The sequence below is a fragment of the Phaenicophaeus curvirostris genome, chromosome 4 (assembly GCF_032191515.1).
Source record: "Phaenicophaeus curvirostris isolate KB17595 chromosome 4, BPBGC_Pcur_1.0, whole genome shotgun sequence".
NCBI classification, from domain to species: Eukaryota; Metazoa; Chordata; class Aves; order Cuculiformes; family Cuculidae; genus Phaenicophaeus; species Phaenicophaeus curvirostris.
Genome location: NC_091395.1, coordinates 50,226,587 through 50,250,838, shown reverse-complemented (window position 1 = coordinate 50,250,838; position 24,252 = coordinate 50,226,587). Strand labels below are relative to the sequence as shown.

General features: G+C 39.6%; 1 protein-coding gene across 1 annotated transcript in view; it reads right to left on the bottom strand.

Annotated features, from left to right (window-relative positions):
• Positions 1-18,304, bottom strand: part of USP46 (ubiquitin specific peptidase 46) — a 29,606-nt gene extending 11,302 nt beyond the window's left edge. The window contains exons 1-5 of the mRNA XM_069856067.1: positions 18,148-18,304; positions 4,980-5,060; positions 4,054-4,267; positions 2,745-2,974; positions 79-155 (exon numbers count right to left, since the gene is read on the bottom strand). Of these exons, the coding sequence (XP_069712168.1) occupies positions 79-155; positions 2,745-2,974; positions 4,054-4,267; positions 4,980-5,060; positions 18,148-18,183 (638 nt within the window). The 5' untranslated portion in view covers positions 18,184-18,304. The remainder of the gene's footprint in view (positions 1-78; positions 156-2,744; positions 2,975-4,053; positions 4,268-4,979; positions 5,061-18,147) is intronic.
• Positions 18,305-24,252: the final 5,948 nt, after the last annotated feature.

The window sequence follows — 24,252 nt, the reverse complement described above, 5'->3', positions numbered from 1 at the left end:
TCTTTTCTGTACATACTAGAATTGGAAAATTTAGCAAAGCTGGATAGAACTATTTGCCAAAGAGATGCCCTCGTTTACCTTAGACAGTGTGTAATTGATGTGTTCTGCTCCACATCAACAGAAAGGTCAAGAAAATCTTCATCTTTGCTACTAACCTGTTGCAAAAAATGTACATGTGAAATAGAGACTTAGTAAAATGCCATGCATCTAAATACTGTTTGCATCTATGTGCAAATGCTAAAGGTAGAACAATTTCTGCAGAAATATATTACACAGTTATAATTAATTTCAACGCATTTTTTTTCCTAGTTCAGCACGACTATATTATTAAGTCTACCAATCCAGCTTTCATATAATTTACTTCTGTCTGTTCCACTTATCCAAGCCCACCAACCATGGTCCAGTGACTGCAGTCTACTGCTCCTTAAAGGGGGACCCTCACCTTCCATATTAGCTCTGACTGGTACATTATATATCTTTCCTTGATATGCAACACAGCTTATTTTCTTATTTTACTGGAATTGTTTTTATACTTTTATACTTTTTATACTATTATTCCAATAGAGTATTTATATTAAAAAAGTAACCTCAAACATTTTGAAAATGACAGATCTTCATATTTGTTTTGAAAACAATTTTTTCTTCTTTTGAAAACACTTAGGGTGTTTAATTTTGAAGATGAAGTAACGCAGAATAAGAAAATAATCCAGATTGTTGTAGTACTTCGTCTGAGTCAAAAAGACCACAGAATTACTGCACAAGAATTTAGTCACTACCAATTCTGTTTATAAAATACTGCATGAAGACTCCGTATTTTGCCTCCTATGACTGCATTTCTTAGAATAACTAAATCAGATGATAGGATAGAGAAGTTCAAATCAAGAACTTCAGTGAGGGGTTAAATCCATTGTTCTGATGCAATGTATCCTGTGCTCAAATTTCTGCAATTTTATGGATGTGGAAGGTATGTACTAGTTTCAGCTCACCGTTGTGTTACATTGGGGAACCTATAAACACAGTGAATGCAGCCCATAACAGTCCTGAATCCGGAGGAACACCTTCTACAGGCTGAATTTTTACATAATCAAAGATGTACAGAGGTACAATGTGCACTCAATTAAAATCAAGTGCAGCTCTTCAAACAAAAATCCTCCCCAAAAGAAGATTCAACCCACAGGGGACAGAAAACCACAAAACTGGCAGCAATCAACTGCAGTATAAACATAAAGCTAGAATTCAAAAGACAGAGCAACAAAGCTTCAGAGAACATTGTGTCCCTACAGCTGGAACTAGAGTTCTGTCAGGCACACTGCATATCAATAAAGAGGTTAAATACTCAGAAAAGTCTTTGGCAAGTACAGTGTTTCATCTGGGTACCACAAAGAAACTAGGAATTTTGTTATTGATTTCAGGACATCAAATATTTACTGAAAGGGGAAAATGATCTAGGTGGAGCTAAAACAATACAGACTGAAACTAAAGGTAGCTGGAAAACTAGATTCAAGCTGCACTCTGTAAATGAGAATAAGAACTGCTGGAATCTGAATCATTGTTCATGCACTACATATGAATATTTTCGCAAAGGAACACCTTTTAATCCATTTTACTACTTCCCAAAGATTTAAAGATAAAATAATACAAGAAAAGAAAACTGGGTACTATACAGTATTCCTGCATTCTCAGGAAGGTACAGACAAGGCAGCAATATCTAGCATTATTTTTTCCATAAAGCTTGGCCACTTTGAATTACAAATAGGGTATCATGCTGTTTCGCTGCTACCCAAGGACACATCCTGACTTGAGTGCAGTTCATCTGAATAAACACTAGATATTAACTTAGAATTAGGCCATAACCATTTAAATAAGTTTCTCAGTTAAAAAACAATTCTCCCCTTTCACTAACTTTTACTTGCCATTATTATTTGTTTTTTTATAACTGAAATGGATTAAATAATTAATTTTCAATATCTCTCTCACATTTTCACTTAGACAAGCTTGTTCCAGACTTGGTCCAAATCCTTTTCTCATGTGGACTATCACTGTATTTCTTTCCCCCTTCTTCCTCTCTGACCCAAATACTTGGAGAAGTTGTATTTTCTCGGAGTACAGAGCTATTCTTTATGATCAGAAATATCAGAATGTGTTCTTTCACACATCTGTAAGGACCTCAGTAGGGTTTATCTCACCTAACTCCAGCTGTCTAAAGTTAGATATTTAACCTCAGCTTGCTTTCTGAAGATACTTTTTCTGAGCAACTTCTCCCACTTTAATGCACGTAATCTAAAGTTGCATTTTCTTTAGAGGAAGTCCCTGGTGGCAGCACTGCTCTGAATTAAAAACACACTATTCTCAGCATCCTGTAGAAAGTAGTACAGAGATACATGAAAACTCTGTATGCCAGTCACATTCTCAGGATTGAATTAACACAAATATATCTTAACATTTCACTTGTTCATGGATTATCTTCTCCAAAAATTACAGTAATCGGGAAGGGTGTTGATTAACTAGCAAGGATTTTAACTGTAGAGATATGTATTAGGACAGCAAGACTTGGCATAAGTTAGCCAAGTAATGCTTAGAAAAATAAATTTTTAGAAAAGAATATACTCACTTCAAGAAGTAAAGTCTACAGGAATATCCACAATTCCCAGATGTCTGAAAAGATTCATATATTTATACATATAAAATGTTTCTATCTATTAATGGGCAACAACCAAAAGCAAAAAATCTATCCCAATGCTTACGGTTTCACAGTTCAAACATCTAGTTTCGTTAGTCAGTGTTCCCTGAAAAATCTCATGCACCCAGGTGAGTTCTTGCTTATTGTTCTCTTCAGCTTCATTCATGTTGCCATTTTTCAGCTTCCCATTTTGCTTTTCCTGTTTTTTCTCCTCCTGCAAAATGTCTGCGATGGTGTTGAGCAGGTAATTTAAAAACTCATGTGCATCCTGTTGCATGTAGTTGTCAAAGAGATCTGTGAAGAAGAGAGACAAGATTTCTAAAGCTGAGTATGTCCCTTCCTTCAGGAAAGCAAAATAAATTCATTTTTTCTTCTCAAATACATATTCCGGCTCTTACTCAGCAAAAGTATTTCAAATCACTCCAAAGAAGAGTAGATAGGCAGTCATGCCGGATTCAGTGAAACTACTTTGGGGGAAAGCTTCATCTCACCTAACTTTAGCTGTCTGAAAGGTTACGTTCCTCTTTGGAGTCGGTTGTGCAGGCTCCTACTACAGTCAATGAAGAACACAAGAGGGTGACTCATCCTAAATTCCTTAGACTAGACTGCCTAACTGTAGGCAGCATTGGCTCCCACTCGTATATTCCAAATCTCTCAGGCACTTAGGAATATCACAGAGTTTGGACAGGAAAACACATGGTGGGGGAAACCGAATGCATTGGATACTAACGCATGCCAGTGTCCTGTGTCTGGCCAGGAAGGAGTTACCTTTCCTCACAGCAGCCTAGGCATTGCTGTGTTTTGCGTGTGTGGCTAGAACAGTGTCGATAACACACCACCATTTTCACGTTGCTGAGCAGTGCTCCAACAGCTTCAAAGGCTGGTAGTCTAGCAGTGGGCAAGATGAGAGGACATAGCTGAGACAGCTGACTCAAACTAACCGAAGACATATTCCCTGCCATGTGACTTTGTGTTCGGCAATAAAAGCTAAGCGAACGAGGTGGGGGGAGGCACACAGACACACACATACATTCATTATTGAGACATTCGTCTTCCAAAGCAAATCCTATGCATAACAGGACCCTGCTTGCCAAAGAGTGGCTGGATATGGCCTGCTGATGGGAAGCACAGAATAAATCTCCTTTGGTTTTCCTTTGCTTCTGCATGTAGCCTTTGATTTTTTTTACTTAAACTGCCTTTGTCTCAACACACAAGCTTTTTTCATCTTATTTTCTCCCCCATCCTGCTGAGGAGGGAAGTGAGAGATAAGCTCGGTGGGCACACCTGATTAATGAGACCACGTTGCCCAATATATACTTACACTTTCCTGATCAATGTATGAATGTCTAAGAGGATTCCAGTTTTACACTTACCGTTCTCTTTTCGTAACCTTGATATGAACTTCTTTGGTGGAATAACTCCAACTTTCTTCTTCTGGGTAGCAATACTGTGGAAAAGATCTGCCAGGCAAGTCAAGAGATTTTCCTTCTTTTTCTGTTGGGCCTTGTATGATAATACATTTTCCCGAAACGGCCGGCAAAAATACAATGCCTGAAGCACGGAGTTACAGTAGCAGGTGTTCCCAAACTGTCATGTAAAATTAAAAACAATCTTTATCCTTTTGCATCACAATAAAACTAGTTGTTTCATTCAAATTCTGGCTTCTGTGTCCTTATCACATACCAACCGTTTTGCCATGCAGCTGTTGTAGGAATATATTTCCACACCCACCTCTGACATTCCACAGAAAAACCCTATGGTGTTCTAAATTAACTAGGACACAAAGTAAAAGTTTCCACTTTCAAGAGATATGTTTATTGTAGTGGGTCTCATTAAACTTGTTTCCATATATCAATATAATCTTGCTGGGCTCTACCTTACTGCTCAGTAGCAGAATGACTAATGTTTTCAATGGAAAGAATTACTGTGTGTACTTTATTTATAAAAACCTTTCTCACTCATTCTCTCCTTAGTCAGATAAAAAAACCCTCCTAAGTGAGTTGCCGATTGAGACTGCTTCCTTCCTCACATTTCATAGCTAAAATAGACTTTTAACTTTATTGAAGTGTAAGTACTAATCTCTGGAAACATTCATAGAACAGTAATACTTTTCTCTGGGGACAAATGAAGCTACCTTCAAGCCACTTTTCCCTAAAATTGGATTGTGAGCAGCACTTTTTCAGGAAAATACAATCTGCCTTAGAACAAGAATGGGAGGGGGAGGGGAAACAAACCAAAGTTCAAGTAACATCAAAGCCATAGTTGTGTATAGGGTTTGCCTATGGAAAATGGTACTTACATTGACCAATCCAAAATAGTGTTCATTGATTGGAAACTGCTCTGGGCCAATGTCTTTTTCCAGAGCAGAGGCATTGGTGCCCTACAAAAAACAAACAAACAACAACAACAAAAAAAGAGAGAAGAATATATTTAGAATATTAAAATTCTAAAATAAAGTTATGCACAGCACCAAGACAGAAACTCATTTTTTTATTTCCAGCAACAATTATCCAACCTAACTCTGTCTTACTAGTAGGCAAGCATGACGGTCACATGAGCCAATAAAAATACTTGCAGTTCTAGATAGTGGAGCTGGCCTGACCTAGTCACTCTAATAATGGCTGATTAGAAGGGAACAGGTCACAACAACAGTGATTCTTTCCGCATCCACCCCCTTCTTATTCTTACCATATACGTGAACAGCTGGATCCCATTACTCTCTTACCTCATAAAGATACTTGATCTGAAGCAAAACCCTTAAAGTTATCTTGGACAAACCAGTTCCTAGACGTAAGGCAGGTTTTCTAAGCATTACTGAAACTCCTCTGAGTCCCTTCTAATTTGTCAGCAGCCTTTAACAAACTTGGGCTCCAGACTGGCAACCAGTTCCAGTAACAACATCACAAACATTAAAATCAAGAGTCATATATCTGCCATTTAGTCCTATCTAATATCAAAGGGTGCATAAGCCCAAGCACTGCTACATCTCTTAGTCAGTGCCTTGGTGTGGCATGTTATATTCGGCTGTATCTTCACTCCAACAGCACAGTTGCTTTCACAGCTACTAGTCGGTACAACAACTAATTTTATGTCACCTGCAGTTTTCCTATATTATAATGCCCAATTTTAAACAAGCACAGATTAAGCAAGCAAGCAAAGATTGCTGCCAAAGCAAATGTCATCCCTACTATCCACTCTGTTTAGCATATAGACCCCTGTGGGTCCTCGCAAAAATGCTGTATTTGGACAAGTATTCCTTATATACATTTATTCAAGGTCTATCAGTTAACCAATTTTTAACCTGCATAATATTTTCTTTACTGACATCATACATTTATTTCCTTACCAAGCATGCTCTGCAGTGTGAAGCATTAACATATTATGCCTTAGAATTTCTATCAGACAGGAACAGAACAACTGGCTGATTTTCATAAAACCATGTAAAATGTAAACATGCCAAAATGCAAAACATCTGAAAATTTCTGGTATTTCCTGTGTTCCTGATGTTTGTTCGATATATATTTTGCTCATCAGCTGAAATTTTCAAAGTTATTGGCAATTCTCCCCAAAGCCCGATTTGTGCTTTCTTACTGCACCTACCATCACCACTGCTTGCTATATTAGATTATTATTTAATGTCAACTCATCAAAAGAAGATAGTTTAAGTTAACAGCATCAGTGCTGTGAAACTCAGCACAGGTGCTCTGTAAGAATTTGCAAGCCTTAAAAATTAAAGAACTCCTTGAAATTGGCACCTTCCAGAAAAGCTCCAAAGATTTTGTATTTCACATTCCTTTATCTCTTTCCAGTCTCTCTCCTTCTCTCCCATACACATAGATCACTGCTCAGACCAAGTGTATGTGATTTCCTAGACATTCCCTTTGAGACCGAAGTACTTTACCTGTGCAAGGTTCCATGCAAAGCTTATGTTCTCACCAGGCTCTGCTAAGCCTCAGTGAGAAAACTGGAACAAGGAACGATCTACACAAAGCAATTATTGGCTTCCTTTCAAAGGAGATGACTGTGTGCTAATTATGTAAGTTCCACATGAATTCTAGTTTCTTTGCTTGGAAAGTCAGCCTTTACAAAGATGCACAGATTCAGCAACTGACTTCCCAAGGGGGGAAAACCGATAGACATTTGCGTATCTGATATTAATCATGAAGCAAACAGCCAACGTTACCTTCAAAACCTTGTCTGATAGAAGAAAAACATGACTACAGAACATTAATGAAGCTTCTGAAGAAAACCATCATCATATTAATACTCATTGTGCAGCATTCGAATCACAGCAAAGGTGTTCTTCGATTACACTTTTAGCAGTCAAATCAAGTTCCCTACCATAAGAATAAAATGAGTGCTTTTCCAGTTTTGCAAGAAGTATATTCCACACTGGAAAAAATTCTCCCTCTAGAATTCACGGAACACAATATCTCTAAAATATAAATTCCTACTCTTTCATAAACTACAGATTAGTGCATGATGTTAGACAAGTACAATGCAGGTGCTCTGCTAACTAGTTGCTCTTACGTCACTCATTTACCTTTCTTCCAGAGCCAGAGTTTCTCACCTCAGAGGATGCCAGATGGCTTGAAAATTCTTTTCTAGCATTCAAATTGTCTTGTAAATATTATGAGAAATAGCAAGATACAGGATTCACCAAACAAAATTATCACTAAAAACCAAACAAATCCATGATGTGCACTAACTCATCTTTATAAGAAAACTACACGTTGCATGGAAATTTCCAAAGTACTTGCTGTTGAAACAACATATAAAAGCTCATCATAAAGCTTTACCTCTCCAAAACCTTGGCTGTTGCGAATATACAATGAAGCACTGTGTGCCAGTTTCCCAATGAAATAGATAAGCTAAATTCAATCTTTCAGTAAGCTGACATAACTCCTATGGACTTCATTAGGAGTTGTGCCTTCTTATATCAAGGGCAATTTCAGTATGGTTTCTTTTAAGATCTCAAAAAACATACCGATAAACTGATAGAAAAAGAAGAGTAAGAAAACAGGTAAGAAAAACAGAGACCTAATTCTTCAAAGCAAGATATATTTCTTACATGGGGGAAAAAAATGTAGGCAGACTATTTAGTAAACTCAAACCATGACACATTGCATATATATTACATGTTTTGCAAAGGAAGCCTCCTCAACAAGCAGTTGACCTGATGGCAAAAGAAATTATTGAAAATATACCAGAAACCATACGCCCAAGCCAGGTTTAAACTGAAAAAGAAAAATGTTATTCAAGATGTGTTAAAGATGATTCAGAACTCTACGCCAACCATATAAAATATAGAAAACATATTAGACTATTGAGGTTAATCTACAGCAAAAATCAACCGTGACTGTTTATCATGGTTTTAAGCATAGTTGTGCTTGTTCCCACTCCCAATAAACCATTTTGATCACTTCTGCAGTGAAAACCTGCTCAAATATTCTAAATACAATCCATTCTCTATGGTTTATAAGTGGTCCTGTGCTTCAGCAAGGAGAAATATCCTACTGCAGCTGAACCTTCTGTAGTTTCATAAAAATCAGCAAGAGTGGCAGTGTGGCCACAGAGTCTGAAATGAGGAGAGACCACATAAGTCAATGAACTGGGATCAGGGAATATTAAATAAATTCCTATCATGGTATAGAGACAATAATGGCGCTTTTTAAAAAGAATATGCTAATGAAGGAAATGCAACAAAGCAAACATGGTGGCAAGACCTTATGAGAATGAGAAATAGGTCAACACGGAAACTCCTACTATGTATTCTGTGATGCTGGTGAACCTTCATTTCTCTGAAGTTTTGCCACTTCAGCAATCAGTATTCAGTTCTTATAAAATGGGAAAGACATACAGTTAGAGACATAGCCAAGCACAGGTCAATTCAGGCTAAGCCAAGACTTCTACCACAACATCGCTCCAAAAACATTCTGGACACATGACCTATATTTTTCCCTCTTGTTATTTTGCTCTAGGCCTTCCAATGGGTAAGTCTGCCAGTTCTCTTTTCAGCTGAAATTTCTGATAATGTTGCTAAGAGTTTAATTCGTGTTTTGCACCACATGAAAGAGATTAAGTAAAAAAACTCCTTTATTTTTGCACTTTAGCATGTAAACAAAATAACAGGGCAGCGGACTGTGTGAAAGACATCAGATTAGATCATTAAATCACATACAACAAAATAACTTAAATGCATTCTTATTCCATGGAGAGTAAGAAATGCAATAGAGCTAATATGAAAGATTCTGCAAACAGAAGACAGTAAACCAGAGAAGACTTTCTAGTTTGACAGAGATTAAAAAAAAAATGTCACCATCTTTCTAGAAATATGCATCTGCTTAATTTAATTAAATGAATGCAGTAATGAAATCAGGGCATTTCATAAGTAATCTATGGAACACTTATTAAATAAGTATCATCAAATAAACAGGAACACAGTAAGAATAACCATCAAACAATAGAATACAAGGTAAGAAATAACAAGGATTACCTTGTTCACATGAAAATCTAAAAAATTGAAGGAAAAAAAATGTGTAGACATTGAATTGTGAAAACAGGAATTTAACAAATATATAAAGAACAAGACATCAATGAATGAAGATGGTTGGCCCATAACAAATATCTTCAGGTCATACACAGTTATGAACGACATTATTTTCTTAGTTTCTGGAGAAAGAGAGAGGAATGTGCTAGAAATAGAGTGATTCCTGAAGGGAGAAACTGAATAATTAAGAAAAACTAAGGGTGATGTCTGGGCTGGTAGAGGAAAAATTAGAATAAAAATAGAAATCTCTTTAGGACCAGGCAGCTTGAGTTTTGGGATTTTGGAAGGCACAGCATATGGGAGGGAAGGGAAAAAAGAAGATAAAGAAAGATGTTGAAGGCCTTCTGGCCAAAAATGGCAGTCATGGATAACACAGAAGAGAAGAAGCAACCATAAAGGAAATCCAGACTTAAGTCCCAGAAGCAACACAAAGAAAGCATGAGTAAGAGAAGAGCAAGCAGTATCACACTACACAATATATATGCAACTATTTTCAATAGATATATTACCCATCCTCAGTGTTGGACTTTGACTATCCTCAGGGACAACATCAGCTTTCAGCGAGTAATAAGTAATAGGAATAGCTGAACCAGCCTTCTTCCAATCTCATAGATATTAAATGTCAGACCTGAAATGTTTTTGTAATTTTTAAAGTGTACATCCCTTCTGCAAAGAAATGTGATATTGTTCCTCCAGCAGAGCTATTTTGGGTCTTTTTTGCCACAAGATAAAAGAGGAAAGAGAGAGTGTTATGATAACCATAGAGGATTATAGTAAACAGTAAAACGATATTGACTGACTGAAAAACCACTGTGCACTGTTATTTTTGAAAGAAAAGCAATTTAAGACAATGTATCTAAATAAATTATTTTTTGTACATTTCTCCCAGGGGCTTTCTGATCATGAAAACAAATTATAGGAGCTTGAAAGGATATTTCTAGTTTGTTTTTTGCTGGACACACTGAACAATTTCTAACCACAGATCCAGGTATTACATATACCATAAATAACTTCAGCTCTTTACTGTGTGGTTACCAAGAAATGGATAAGAATTGAGAGGCCTGAAATCCTGAACCACTTAAAATCTTGAACAGGGTGTTTAATGCACTCAGTCTTATGCAGCTTAAAAAACCTTGGTTTTCTCAAAGCACAAAGCAACCAAGTTCTGGAATTCATGTTCTAGTGAAATGTTACAAGTTCAGTATCTAAATCTGTGAGCAATTTTTTAAAAAAATATTGATTTTTAAAGTTTCTGTGATTAGACAACCTCCACCAAAGTGCAACTCAGTGTTCTCTTGTGAGTCTGTGACCATTCCCAGCTTAATTGTTCCTGGATTAGTGGTACTCAGGCTTTTGCTGGAACAAGTAGCGAAAATATTTTTGTTTGGCCAGTTTCCTTCTTCAGAACACATAACCTCAAGATGGCCTCACAAGTGAAAAAAAGACTGAGGTTTGATTACCGACTATAATTTCTTCAATAACATTTTTGTCTGGGTCACCCATACTGCTTACGTGGTGCCTCAGAGCATTCTAAAGGCAAGGCACCTTCTAGACTTCATCACAGCTGCACCAGTAGGAGTACTCTTTGATACATTGGAGACACTAAATCTCAATATAACACGAGTTATGAGGGCTGCAGTTATGTTGTAGGTCAGGTTTAGAATTCAAAACTACTTTTGACAGTCAGTTTTTGACAATGTTTATCTTTTAGAGAAATGCTCTAAAACTTGTTGAAATTCAGCCCAGACAGATGCAAGATTCTGCACAAGAAGAGAAGAATGACCGGCCCATGTACAGAATGAGAAACAGCTGTTAAGGCAGTAGTTCTTAATAAAAGAAGAAAAAAAGTCTAGAGAACATAGTGTAGTATAAGAAAAATAAGCATCAGCTGTGCAGCGCTGTTTCAACAAAACACAATAGCAACAAATGTTTACAACATAATGGAATTCTTACAGACAGAAGTGGACAATATTCATAAAGTATCCTTCCTGTTTAGCTTGTCACTGGCAAGACTTCAGACAGGACCTTAAGTCCAGGTGTGGGTGCTAGGTTTCAAGAAAGATGAAGAACTGGAGTAAATGCGAAAGAATGCAGTCAAAATGAAAACTCACCTCTAGAGAAAAATGAGCTGTAAAAAAGGGTTGAATAGGGTTGCATTGCACAACACAGAAAATGCTGAGGCAGGGCATGACAATAATTTCAAGTACACTTTTTATTACAGAAGGGAACTAGTCTGCTCTCGATCTCAAGGGTGGACAGGATGAGAAGTACCAAGCTCAGTCTACAGTAATGTAGGTTCCAGCTAGACATTTGGAAACATTTAGTTATAAGGACAGTGAAAGGTAGACTGCCTAGAGAGATGATGTATAGTCACCAGCACTTGAAATCTTCAGGTCTGACAGATGTAAATCAGAAATAATACACGCTTATCAAACGGAATTCCAGAGGACAGTCAGAGACTCTATTGTCCTGGGGCAGTTTAGATACAACCATTATTAGACCATTAATTGTGAAATCAAATTAAATAACAACAAAACACCATATCCAGTAATGGCTGGCTTGAAAGCATCAGCACAGCAGCCTTCTCTGCAAAGTCTGAGAATACACAAGAACATGCTTATAATGGAGCTCTGACAGTGGAGATGATGGTAGATATGCAACCTTGTTTCTACCCCTGAAGTACTGATACACTGTGGTGTTAAGGGTACATAACGTAAATAAACATATGTAAGTGTATTTACCAAACAGCCACTCAAGGACAGTTTCCTGAGGCTAAAAGATCAGCAGAAGAGACTTTGCTGACTGCTTATCAGACTGTCTGTGTTTTATACGCCACAGACTAGCTATTTAAACCCATCCAAGCCCCACCTCCTGCGTGGCACTTGCCCATCACAGTTAATCAGGGTCAAGATTCTGCTTTCAATCCCGTATCTTCCACCATTCAGACTCACTCAGGCTGGCTGAGATGTAATGAAGAGGTTCCTTTATTAAGGTTTTTAGCATAACCACTGGTTTGCTCTTGACTCAGCAACTTGAAGCCAGAGACTACATGCATTTGAAACAAACACACTGTAAATGACACATTGTATTCACTAACTGTCCTGTTGTGCATAACTTCTAAACAATTAGTAAGTGCACCATAACTACTTTAACCATAAAAAGGTGTGCATGCAAGACAAGCCTCAGTCATTAGTCCAGGTTATACATTGGAAATCATATATCAGGCTGTTTCTCTCTTTGCATATTCTTTTCAACCCAATAAAAAATATTTTTGATGGGACACACACTTTCTGCTTCTCAGTTCTGTACCCATTTGTCAGCCACACTCTCAAGTTACTCATTAGTTCAGAAAGGTATCACAATAATTAGATTTCACATTCTCCATATTTTTCATGGTTTTGTTTCTATATTTTCTATGTATGTAATACTGAAATTTCACACTCTTAAGACTATGCTTCTAAAATTGCATTGCTTGAATTGCCTGTAACTAATTTTTTTAGACATAAATATCTGGTTTTCTTTATCACACAATGTATGCTTTACAATAGGTGTTTTACTGTCTTGGCACATATTATTCTGCCATATTCTCTGCTCCTGATAAGTTCTAAAAGTCATGAATAAATATGCACTGCAGGTCATCCAAATTAATTAATCCAGTTGAAAGTCATTGTGATAACTTCTGTGATCCAATAACGCTCTTGTTTTATGAAGTAGAATTTGACTATTTTTAAAGCATTACCATTGTAATTTTTTTTTTATATCAAGCATTTTCCAAATCTATGTTTGCAGTTTGAGTCCTTGTTCTGCCAATGCCCTATATTCAAACAAATAAGTCTCTAAAATCGTGACATTAAAAGCAAACAAACGATGCAACAGTTACTCTTATTTGCTTTCTGAATTAGAGACTCCCAAGTTTTCCTGGTTTTCACTACAACTAGTTTCTAGGATGGTTAGAAACTTTTTTGGTTTTAAAAATTACAGCCAAAATTCACAGGTATTCACATAATTCCTGGTGAACCGTGAGCATGTTTTCCTGAAGAAAAACACCAGTTTTCTTCAATTATAGAGACTATGAGAAGAACAGATAACAAGAAAGCACACTTAATAAAAACTAAATTAATCTGAGGAACTGCAACTTTTTTCCCCAAAAGACATCTATACATGGACTACCAGGAGCAACTGTGAGGTATCTCAGATGCTATCTTGTAACAGAAGCTGCTGGAACATGTTCAGAATGTCCTATTTCCTAAACTGACAGAGCACTCTGAAGTGCAGATCAGATTATTTGAAATACTATTACAAAATTATGAAAGCAGGGATTAATACCTGTTCCCAGAAGAATAATGAAATGTATTTAGGAGAAATACAGTCCGTGGAACTGCCAGCTATCTCTGTAAAACTATATGTCAATACATTCTGAGACGGTTAGATGTCCTTCACCGCACGTAACATCCCCAGGCCACAGCTGCAGAATGAGCTTAACTTGGAACTCAAGGCTGTACCAAAAGCTCACTAACATAGAATCACACTGCAAAGTACTTCAGTTAGCAACAATCTTAAAATGCTTGCATGCTTATCTACCTTGGAACCAGCGTTTTGTACTTGAATAACTGTGTTATCTGACAGAAATGATATCAAAGAGGATTATATCATCTTAGGGGCTAAGAGCACATCCCTAGTTTGTGTCTACAGCCTACAAGGGTTACATGGTACCGAGTGCCGGTATTCCCTCAAACAAAGTTTCTTCACATGTTATACTTCTTCACATCTACTGTACCTGTCCTACGCAAAAGCTGATGATTGCCTATAGTATACCTGCTACTGTGGTGAGCCTGGTGTGCAGACAGAGTGCTTGAACTTTCCAAGTGTCTGAAAGGCAGTTAAGAGGAACATTCTTGGGACTAGACCTCCCTTTTCAGCGAGGGTAGTCACTGGGCCCACATAAAGAGACCCATCAATTCCTTCAGGCACAGTTGCCTTCAACTCCTCCACCCCAGAGGAACAAGTTTTAGCTCTTTGGTCTCATTAACCATATCAGTGAATAATAATTAGCCCTGTTGTTATAACCAGGGGGACAAGACTGATAAAAGAGTATAGAGGAATTTTGTTTCATTCTAGAAGTTGTACATTTGAATATTTGCTACAAGTAAATGTGCCAGATGGAAAGTTCGCACCTAACATTTTTTACTTAGTGGTTAGCTCCTCCTGTGTCTGCCTCAGCATATTAGAGCTTATCCAGTAAATATAGGGTGCCAGATCTCTTTTGCAAGTAAGTTAAATACTGTCCCTGGCTACCTTGCTTTACTGCACTTGTTTTCATCCTTTCTGGAAAAGACTGAATCTCTACCATCTTCAGGAGAGCAAAATTACAACCTGAGATACTAGACCTCAGGCAGTTAATTAAACAGCAAACATACATCCTAAAATGCTGTCTAGCCAGGTTCCCTTGAGCTAAATTCATTCAGCTAAGTTTGATATATTTTTCCCCTTCAGGATATGAAACTACTTGGACAAACAAACACAAAGACTTTGTCAAGATAGGACTACCATTGAAAACATAATCTATGTTGCATCCAGAGAAGGTCAAGTATTTCAGGACAAATTCACTGCCTATTCCTGCTCGCCCCCCTACCCCCGCCCCCAACAAGCCCAAGAAAATCAACCAGGCATCATCCATATTTTTGCAAAAGTAAAGAAAAAATAAATCTCTGTGAACACTCTCAAGCAGAACGGGAATGAAAAAGATAAAGAAAACATAATTTTCGTTTTCATTATTGTGTTCAACCCTACACAGAGTTGAGCTATTTCTTAGTTCACAAATCCTAAGTAGCTCATTCCTTCAAGCACTATGTTATAGTGCTGGAACAAGGTCTGAGAACTAACATCTTTCTCTGGTAGATTTCTACGGATGCCCTAAATCAAATTATCACTACAAATATTCAGGTTTTATGGAAGTAAGAGTTTTTTTTATATACCTCTAACCTTCCAAAGTTCCATTCTTATGGAGGATTGTCATAGCTTCTCCAAGAGACCACTGAGTTCAAGTCCAACACTTCATCTAAGCAGACACATTTTTGGAGGAGCCATAATGCAGTGTTACCATTACTTCCAAGAATGTATGTTTCACTTACAGCCCCAAATTCCTGAAAAATAATCCCAAGTTCTGAAATTCTCAGCTTTTTTTTTCCTCTAGAAGATCTTCCAGTCCCTGTGGGTTATCCAGAAAAGACTAAACATGACCAGCATAACACGACATCTCTAAAAGCAAAGTACACAAACCCAAGGAATACACAGCTTTAAAACATCATTATCACTAAACCAACTTCACCTTCTGTCACAGTACTGGTACCATGAACTAGAATTGCCTTGAACTATGAGCCCTTGTACGCCTCTTCTGCCTGAGGCTCTAATTCTACCCTTCAGTGTCTCCATTCCTCAGATGTTAGTTTTGCAGCATATACTGGCAACGACAGCTAAGCAGCACAACATTAGAACAACCTCATCAGATTTGCTGTGGATCTGTTCCGTCTTTAGGAGAAGCGTACTGTATACAAGTACATCTCTCTGGAGCACATGAAATAAATCAAGGAGTTCTTAGTACTTTATGGCAATACTAAAGTCTTGCAACCACCTAAGAGTCTCCAACTCCCCTTCATAAGGTGCTCCCTTATGCAGTTTGCAGGGCATTGCACCTGCTATTCAACAGCAATAAAAACCAGAGCCTGCCACAGAGGGAAGGTAAGTGTACCCATGTTTTCTCGTCAATGCTGTACTGTTTCCTAAACCTTTCTTTGCAGTATCCATGGCTCACTGGTCTACAAAACCGGAAATTATTATGAATGATAAAAAGTTTAGAAAACTCTATACTGTTGGTGAAAAAAGGTGAGCACTCACATTATTTTACCCCAAGTGTGGATTTTGTATAAAGCTTTTTTAACCTTAAATCCAGCCCTCCTTCTCTGCATTTCAGAGCAAGCATTTCAAAAGGAGAACTGAGGCTTAGGTCAGAACTATGCATTGGATGCCCAGGGCATCTGGTTGTCAAAAAAAAAAGAGCAAGCCCAATTAAATGGAATTGTGGACATGTGGAAGGGGAGTGGGCTCACAATCCGGACTCCCTCCCCTGACCACTGCTGCTGGCCGCACTGGAGCCAAACCGCTGGGGCTGTGCATGTTCTAGTAGGAGGTGTCCCTGCCCATGGCAGGGGGGCTGGAAATAGATGATCTTTAAGGTCCCTTCCAATCCAAACTATTCTATGATTCTATGTTGCCTTACCCTGGAGCCCGGCTTTATTTTCCAGAGCAGCTGAATGATATATGTGGCATCACCAGCACAAGGCATGCTGGGCACCACATGGAGGGAAGCTGGCAACTGCATAGAGCTGCTCTTGAAGAGCCTGGAAATAAGGGGGAAAAATACAGGCTAAACCAACAAAATGTGCAGAAATAGGCTTCTCTTCTGTTTGCAATGGGGTGTTTAGCACACACCCATTTCTTTGGCAGGTTTACGACTGCCTCACTGAATTAATAAACCTTTGATAGTAGTAGAAGCACAGAATCACAGAATAGTTTGGGTTGGAGGGGATCTTAAAGATCATCAAGTTCCACTCCCCCTGCCACGGGCAGGGACACCTCCCACTGGATCAGGCTGCCCAAGGCCCCATCCAACCTGGCCTTGAACACCTCCAGGGATGGGGCAGCCACAGCTTCCCTGGGCAACCTGTGCCAGTGCCCCACCGCTCTCATGGTGAAGAAATTCCTCCTTATGTCTAGTCTAAATCTTTCCCTCTCCAGTTTATACCCATTGCTTCTAGTCCTATTACTACAAGCGTTTGTAAACAGTCCCTCTCCAGCTTTCTTGTAGGCCCCCTTCAGGTATTGGAAGGTCACTATAAGGTCTCCTCGAAGCCTTCTCTTCTCCAGGCTGGACAACCCCAACTATCTCAGCCTGTCCTTGTACGGGAGGTACTCTAGCTCTCAGATCATCCTTGTAGCCCTCCTCTGGACCTGTTCCAACAATCCCATATCCTTCTTATGTTGAGGATTCCAGAGCCAGACACAATACTCCAGGTGAGGTCTCACAATAGAGGGGCAGAATCACCTCCCCTCGACCTGCTGGCCATGCTTCTTTTGATGCAGCCCAGGGCACAGTTGGCCTTCTGGGCTGTGAGCGCACATTGCCAGCTCATATCGAGCTTCTTATCAAACAGCATCCCTAAGTCCTTCTCTGCAGGGCAGCTCTCAATCACGTCATCCCCCAGCCTGTATTGGAACCGCAAATTGCCCCAAACCAGGTGCAGGACCTTGCATTTGGCCATGTTGAACTTCATGAGGTTTGAACTGTCCCTTCCCCCATCAAGAAGTTTCAAAAACCTAAATCCAATCAGATGCGCCAAGTTTCTAAATAATAAATTAGACCCACGCATGATGCAGAAAACGTCCTTTTCACTGTTCCCGGGAAGAAAAGCTTCAAAGTCTGAACATAACAAACAAAAATAACAACGTTTCCAAATTCCTTCCTAATTGTTTGGTCTGATTTGGCAAAAGGTAAGCGATTCAAGAACACATCACAAAGCGCGGCCAGGCTGAGCCCTGATGAGAGCCCTGAAGCCCAGACTTCCCGGAACAGGTACCCGGAGTGAGCTGCCAGGGAGCCAGAACCCTCGCTTTCCGTGTGCCCCACGAGAGCCCAGGGAGAGGGTTAACCGGGGTCACCGTGGATTCCGATCCCGAGCCCGGGGGGGTTCCTCGGGGTCGCCGGGGAGGAGCTGCGGCGCGGAAGGGCCGGGGCCGCCCCGCTCCGGCTCGGCATCCCCGGGCTGCTCCGGGACCGCTCCCCGGGCCGCCGCCGAGACCCCGGGGCCCCCGGCACGGCGACGCGGAGCCCCCCCCGAGCCGCCTGCCCGCGGGCACTCACCATATTACAGATGGAGGCGATGTTTCTGACAGTCATTAGTCTAAAGGTCGCAGCGATGCCTCACCGCCATCTTCACAAGGCGAAATCAGCCCCGCTCATGGTGGGAAGGAGCGCGGGGAGGGAGAGGGGGCGGCGGCGGCGGCTTCTGCTGCAGGGCTGGGACCACGGCGAGAGGAGGGGACGGCCCCGGCACCCTCGGCGAGCGGGACGGGCCTTCCTGCCCTGCCTCCTGCGGGCGGGCGGCCGGCAGCCTCAGCAGCGCGGCCGCAGCCCCGCTCGCTCCCCGCCGGAGCGCTCAGCCGCGCCTCTGCGCTAAGCTCTCCCTTCCTCCCCCTCCTCCTCCTCCTCCTCCAGCCGCTCGCCGCTCCATCGCGGCCTCGCTCCGCTCCCGCAGCCCCGGGGGGCGGAGGCGCCTGGAATCGCAGCCCGGGAGGCGAAGGCAAAGGCGACGGGGGCGGTGACGCTTGGGGACGCGGTCTCTGCGCCGAATTCGAGGTACATCGGGAACCCCGGGCACTCGCGACCTTCCCTCCCCCCCCCACCCCGAACCATCCCAGAAGGGCAGGTTGAAATGTCATTTACTGCCCGCAGCAAACGCTTTGAGTGACAAATGCCGCTCCGGGCCGGTGTCCGCCCCGTGCAGCTCGGGGCCAAGCGCTCGCTCACAAGTTTAACAACACGTTTACAACACTGTTAACGCAACAGTCACAGTTCCTCTTCAAACACAAGCAAGTTGAGGCCTTCCTCCAAGCTATGAATGTATTAAACGTACACCTGTGATCATAGGGACAAGTTTGTTAAATAGCGAACTTGGGGCCATAAGGCAAATCTCTGAGAGAAGCAAGAGCAGAGTCCAACTAGGGCAATGTCTCATCTTAGAATTCCCCTTTTCCTTAGCAAACTGGTTTCATAGAATCATAGAATCACCAGGTTGGAAGAGACCCACCGGATCATCGAGTCCAACCATTCCTATCAAACACCAAACCGTGTCCCTCAGCACCTTGTCCACCTGTTCCTTAAACAACTCCAGGGAAGGTGATTCAACCACCTCCCTGGGCAGCCTGTTCCAGTGCCCAATGACCCTTTCTGTGAAAATTTTTTTCCTAATGTCCAGCCTAAACCTCCCCTGGTGGAGCTTGAGGCCATTCCCTCTTGTCCTGTCCCCTGTCACTTGGGAGAAGAGGCCAGCACCCTCCTCTCTACAACCTCCTTTCAGGTAGTTGTAGAGAGCAATGAGGTCTCCCCTCAGCCTCCTCTTCTCCAGGCTAAACAACCCCAGCTCCCTCAGCCGTTCCTCATAAGGCCTGTTCTCCAGCCCCTTCACCAGCTTTGTTGCTCTTCTCTGGACTCTCTCCAGAGCCTCAACATCCTTCTTGTGGTGAGGGGCCCAGAACTGAACACAGGATTCGAGGAGTGGACTCACCAGTGCCAAGTATGGGGGGGAATAACCTCCCTGGGCCTGCTGGTCACACAGTTTCTGATACAAGCCAAGATGCCACTGGCCGCCTTGGCCACCTGGGCACACTAAGTTGGATTAGTTCTGTTAAATCATTGCAGACGTTTTAAATACAGGATGGAGAAAGACTTTTGGACATTATGGAGTGAAGTCATTAGTTCCACTAAACTGCTTCCTAATTCCACAAATCACCATGTGAAAGTGCCATCAAATAATCTAACACTGAGAAAAAAAAATCTTTGGTATAACTCGATTAAGTTCATGGTCTTACATTATATGCAAATTTCATCCTGAAGTGTTTAATTTGCTTAAACTGTGGGCTGTATTTTATGTAGTATCACACGTTTTCTTGATATAAGCATGGAAACAGTGTCATTTCAGGACTGGCCACCCTCAGCCTCAGTTCTGAAGCAACGAAGGCCTGGTTGGTCTCCAGTGCATTTCCAAGTAGCCTACAGAGATTGACAGTCCTGCACTGTAGCTGTTTTTTAAACTCAGATACACAGGCCTAATTGTTTACTCTTTGCTGTAGCCCATTTATCCAATTTACTGTAGAGAACTGTACTTGCTCTCAGTGAAAATTTGTGAAGTAAATGAATGGGTTTGAAAGGTGTTTAAAAATTTAAATAAAACAAAATATGGTAACAAGTAAAGCCATTTATCTCACATATATTTTAATGTCGAGGGCACTATTCCTGTAATATGAACCCCAGAGAAATGTTACGAAGTAGGAAAATAAAAAAGTAAGAAGAAAAAAAGTGGTATTTGCATATTCTTGCTTTCTCAATGATGCCAATTACTTGACTTCAGGATAAGGTTTCAGGTGGTTTCTGTTTGTTGAATATTTTTACCAAACAAAAAATTAAATTGCTATTAGTTAAACATTTATTTGTTGTTCAAGGAAGTGATGACTGCTGAAAATAAGCATATTTGGAAATATGCGCATACATACATACACACATCATTCTGTAAAGAACTCAGTATCATTATCCTTAAAGTTAATAAAAAATACTTTCATTTAAAGGTAGACACATTTCATGTCTTTTTTCTGAGGATTCACAATAGAAATAGAAAATAACATACACATGTTTATGTGCCAGTTTAACAGCAGTTTAGCATTGGTTCTTTTGCTTTTCAGTCACCTATCAAATTGAGGAAAAGGAAAGAAACACACTTGAAATGAGCTGGTGATTATTTTGGTTTTCTTCTGGTATTCACATTCACAGGACTAGAAAGTTTCTTTCCGTAGTTTTCCAAAGGCAAAAAAAGGTGCTAAGAAAAGCAACAAATGCTTGTTGCAAACATTATGGGAACAGTATAAATAAAGAACAGTGAACAATTATTTCCACTCTAAAGCTCTGCCCTCTCTTCACAGCAAACAACTAACCCTGTGTTTCTTCTGAGCGCTAGACAAAGAGAATGAAAACAAAGGACTATTTATAACCTAAGAGTGCTTATATAATTTCTGTTGAAAGGTCAAAATAGGCCTCCTGCATTTAATTTTAGATTGGTCTTGTTCTCATCTGGTTATACTCTTCAACATTTTTATTTCACTACATAAAATAAGAACCTATTATAAATATCCTCTTTGGCTAGCAGAAGCTTAGACTTTCATTACATTTTCCAACCGACGTTCTCAGAGTATTTTGCAAACATTCACTCAGACTTGTCAAACCATTGGGTGGCAAGTTAACATTAGCTTCGTTTACCAAGCAAGAAAACAGGCCGCAGAAATTTAGCAAATTGTCCAAAGTTACACAGGAAAATTAATAACAAAGCTGGGACTAGAGTATCTGTTCACTGAGTGGTAAAAAAGAGGATATTGCATTTCCTCTCTAGAAATCTTGGAAAATTCCACAGTGGGTTCATTTATGTTTTTCTTGTAATAAACTTTCATCCAGAAATGGGTCACCAGTCAGTCACTTTTGCTGAACAAGTGTTTGGAACAGAATCAAATTTAGGATACATTTCCAGGCAATTAAAAGGGAAATTTAATGGAAAAGGCAGTTAAAACAATACTCAGGTTTTCTGGAAGGTGGGCGAATATATAATAACATTAAAAGAGAATTCAGATATCTGAAATACTTTCAGTACTGATATATACATTTAGAATTTTACAAATAATTTTTAGTATTTTTTTATCTCATGTTAGATTATGTTCTACCAAAAATATCAATAAGTCTTTAACAGAATGGCAAATATGTAGATGGAAGAATGAGAACCGGGTATTTTGCATGAAGCTTAACCTCCACTGCAGAACAGGTTGGCAGCTTTAGTACAGTGCCAAAAGGCAACTTGCTGTCCATGGACAGAGTCTGGTGCATGGCTCGTAGTAGGTCCATGGAAGCCACTCTACTTAAACCAGAAATTCTGATAATAACAGAGTTGTAGAAAAAAACCCACATGGCAATCCACAGAATATGTGGGGAGTCTCCTAGACGACCCTTAGCCTAAACCCCACTCCCCAACTTTGGAATCACTATTTTCTATTAAGACTGTCAGCTTTAATGCAACCCCTCCCAACATTTTCAAATTATCTGAGAAATTGTTTCTTTTGATTTTAAATATGTTAAAAATTATCTTTAGAATGCTAACAATTCATAGTGCCGCTTATCAAATGTGAAGCACAGAAAATAAAACTTTGCATTAATTTCATCTCTGCATCTTGCCTATCTTTGCTAATGTAAACATTCTACTTTTTGGCAGAGGGGGAATAACATCTCTGCCTTTTTCTCAGAAACCACTGTTTAACCTAAGAGAACAAAATATATATACATCATTTTTGTTTTGACTGGACATTGGATCTGAAAACTCAAAGACAGCAGAACAAAGTAGATGCAAATACATTGATGTCAAATACACGAAAATCTGACTGTGCATATAAAACAGGCTAACAGTTCCATAGTCAAAACGATTAAACTGTTTGGTTTAGGGCTGTTTAGGCCTTTTACAGTCAGTTTGATTTCTGATAATGGCCTAGAGGTGTGATTATCTCATAATATCTTATTCTTGCCTTTTTCCCTGTGCTTAATCATGTGAAAAAGAATTGTATTAGGAGCTTTGAACAGTGACAACAAGAAAACTTATATATCTTGCTTCCTCAGTTTACATAGTATTGATCTTTTCTGACACTATTCAACTGAAAATATTCCCACATTTCCCTGGGTTAGAAGCTTGAAGGGTGGCCTCTTTATCAGGTATTTTATTCAGCAAGGAAGTTCATTAGCAAAGTTTACTGGCATTTCTCTTACCTCTACAAAATGTACTTTCAGATGGAAAGATACTATTCAAGTTCTAATCATATTTATTGGCTAGAAAGATAACCAAAATTTTTAGCCATGAAGTAATTTATAAAACAAGAAGAGACTCACTGAACCAAACCAAACCAAACCAAAACAAAATAAACCAAAACAAAACAAACAGAAAACTTAAGTTTCTAACAGAAATACATTAATCTTTCTGCCTCTGGAAAGGAAATTACAGTTCTGGCTTGCCCTCCTCTTCTCCAAAGATTTTATTTATTATTTCTGTTCTATTCTAGAGGCTCTAATTTTAACTAACATACACAAAGAACAAAACACAAAGGATATTTTGACAGCAGACAGGCTGTAAGTGGCATTTAGTCTATTTTCAGCATGAATTTAAAATAGCCTTTTCATTTTATGTAGATTGTGGCACAAATGAATCAAATAACATTTTTATTACATTAGTATCTCAACGTTTTAATCAAGACAATTTTATTGCATTGAATATATAATAAAAAAATAATTTAAAAAAAGGCTGGTATATTGTCAGGTTCCAAACCAACTCATTATTCAATGCAGATGGATACTGTCATCCATCAGCAAAGGCTCATGGTCGCATCAAGATTTTACTTGTATGGTTTTCCTTCATGTCCATGTAGAGGAAGACAAGGAAATTGAAATGAAACATTAATGACAATTGTGCATTGTGGTGATCCCAACATGATATTTTTAAACAAATGTTTCTCAAAAGTCTTTCAGCTGAGAAAGGTATCAGGCTAGTGACTCTGAGATTCAATTCATGCCTCCCATAAAGAGAGACATTGCTAATTACAGCACCACTCTTCAAGATTTGAACAACTGAGTTCAGATCACCACAGGCTCCTTAGACTCAACAGTAAATCCACGAAATAACCAGCTGCCACTTAGCTAACTTCAAAATGCAGACATTCAGATAGTCTTCTCCAGACTACTGAAAGTGCCCTAATGTAAACAACATCTATCAGCGTTGTTAAACAGGTGCCTGCACAGTTTTTTCTGCACATGTGCAGAACCTGCTAACCTCTGGCACTGAAAAGAAGCTAATGCTCTTGTTCACAATGGGATGAAGTATAGGACAAAGCTATTAAGTATCTGATTTAGTACTATCTGATTCTTAAGTGTAGTTGTAACAGCTCGTCATACTCCACCCAATCCTTCTCTTCTTAAACATTTTCACATTCACTAGTCAAGCTCCCATGAAAACTCAAATTTCTGCAGATTCTGCTCATGACCAGACCTGTATCTCTCCAGGTGAATGATTCAGTATCCATCTTAAAATTAAGCTGTACTTAGATCCACTAGTAATGTGGGCTTTCTCACAAGTTCCCAAGATACTCAGGTTTGCATGCAGGCTGAGTGCCCAGC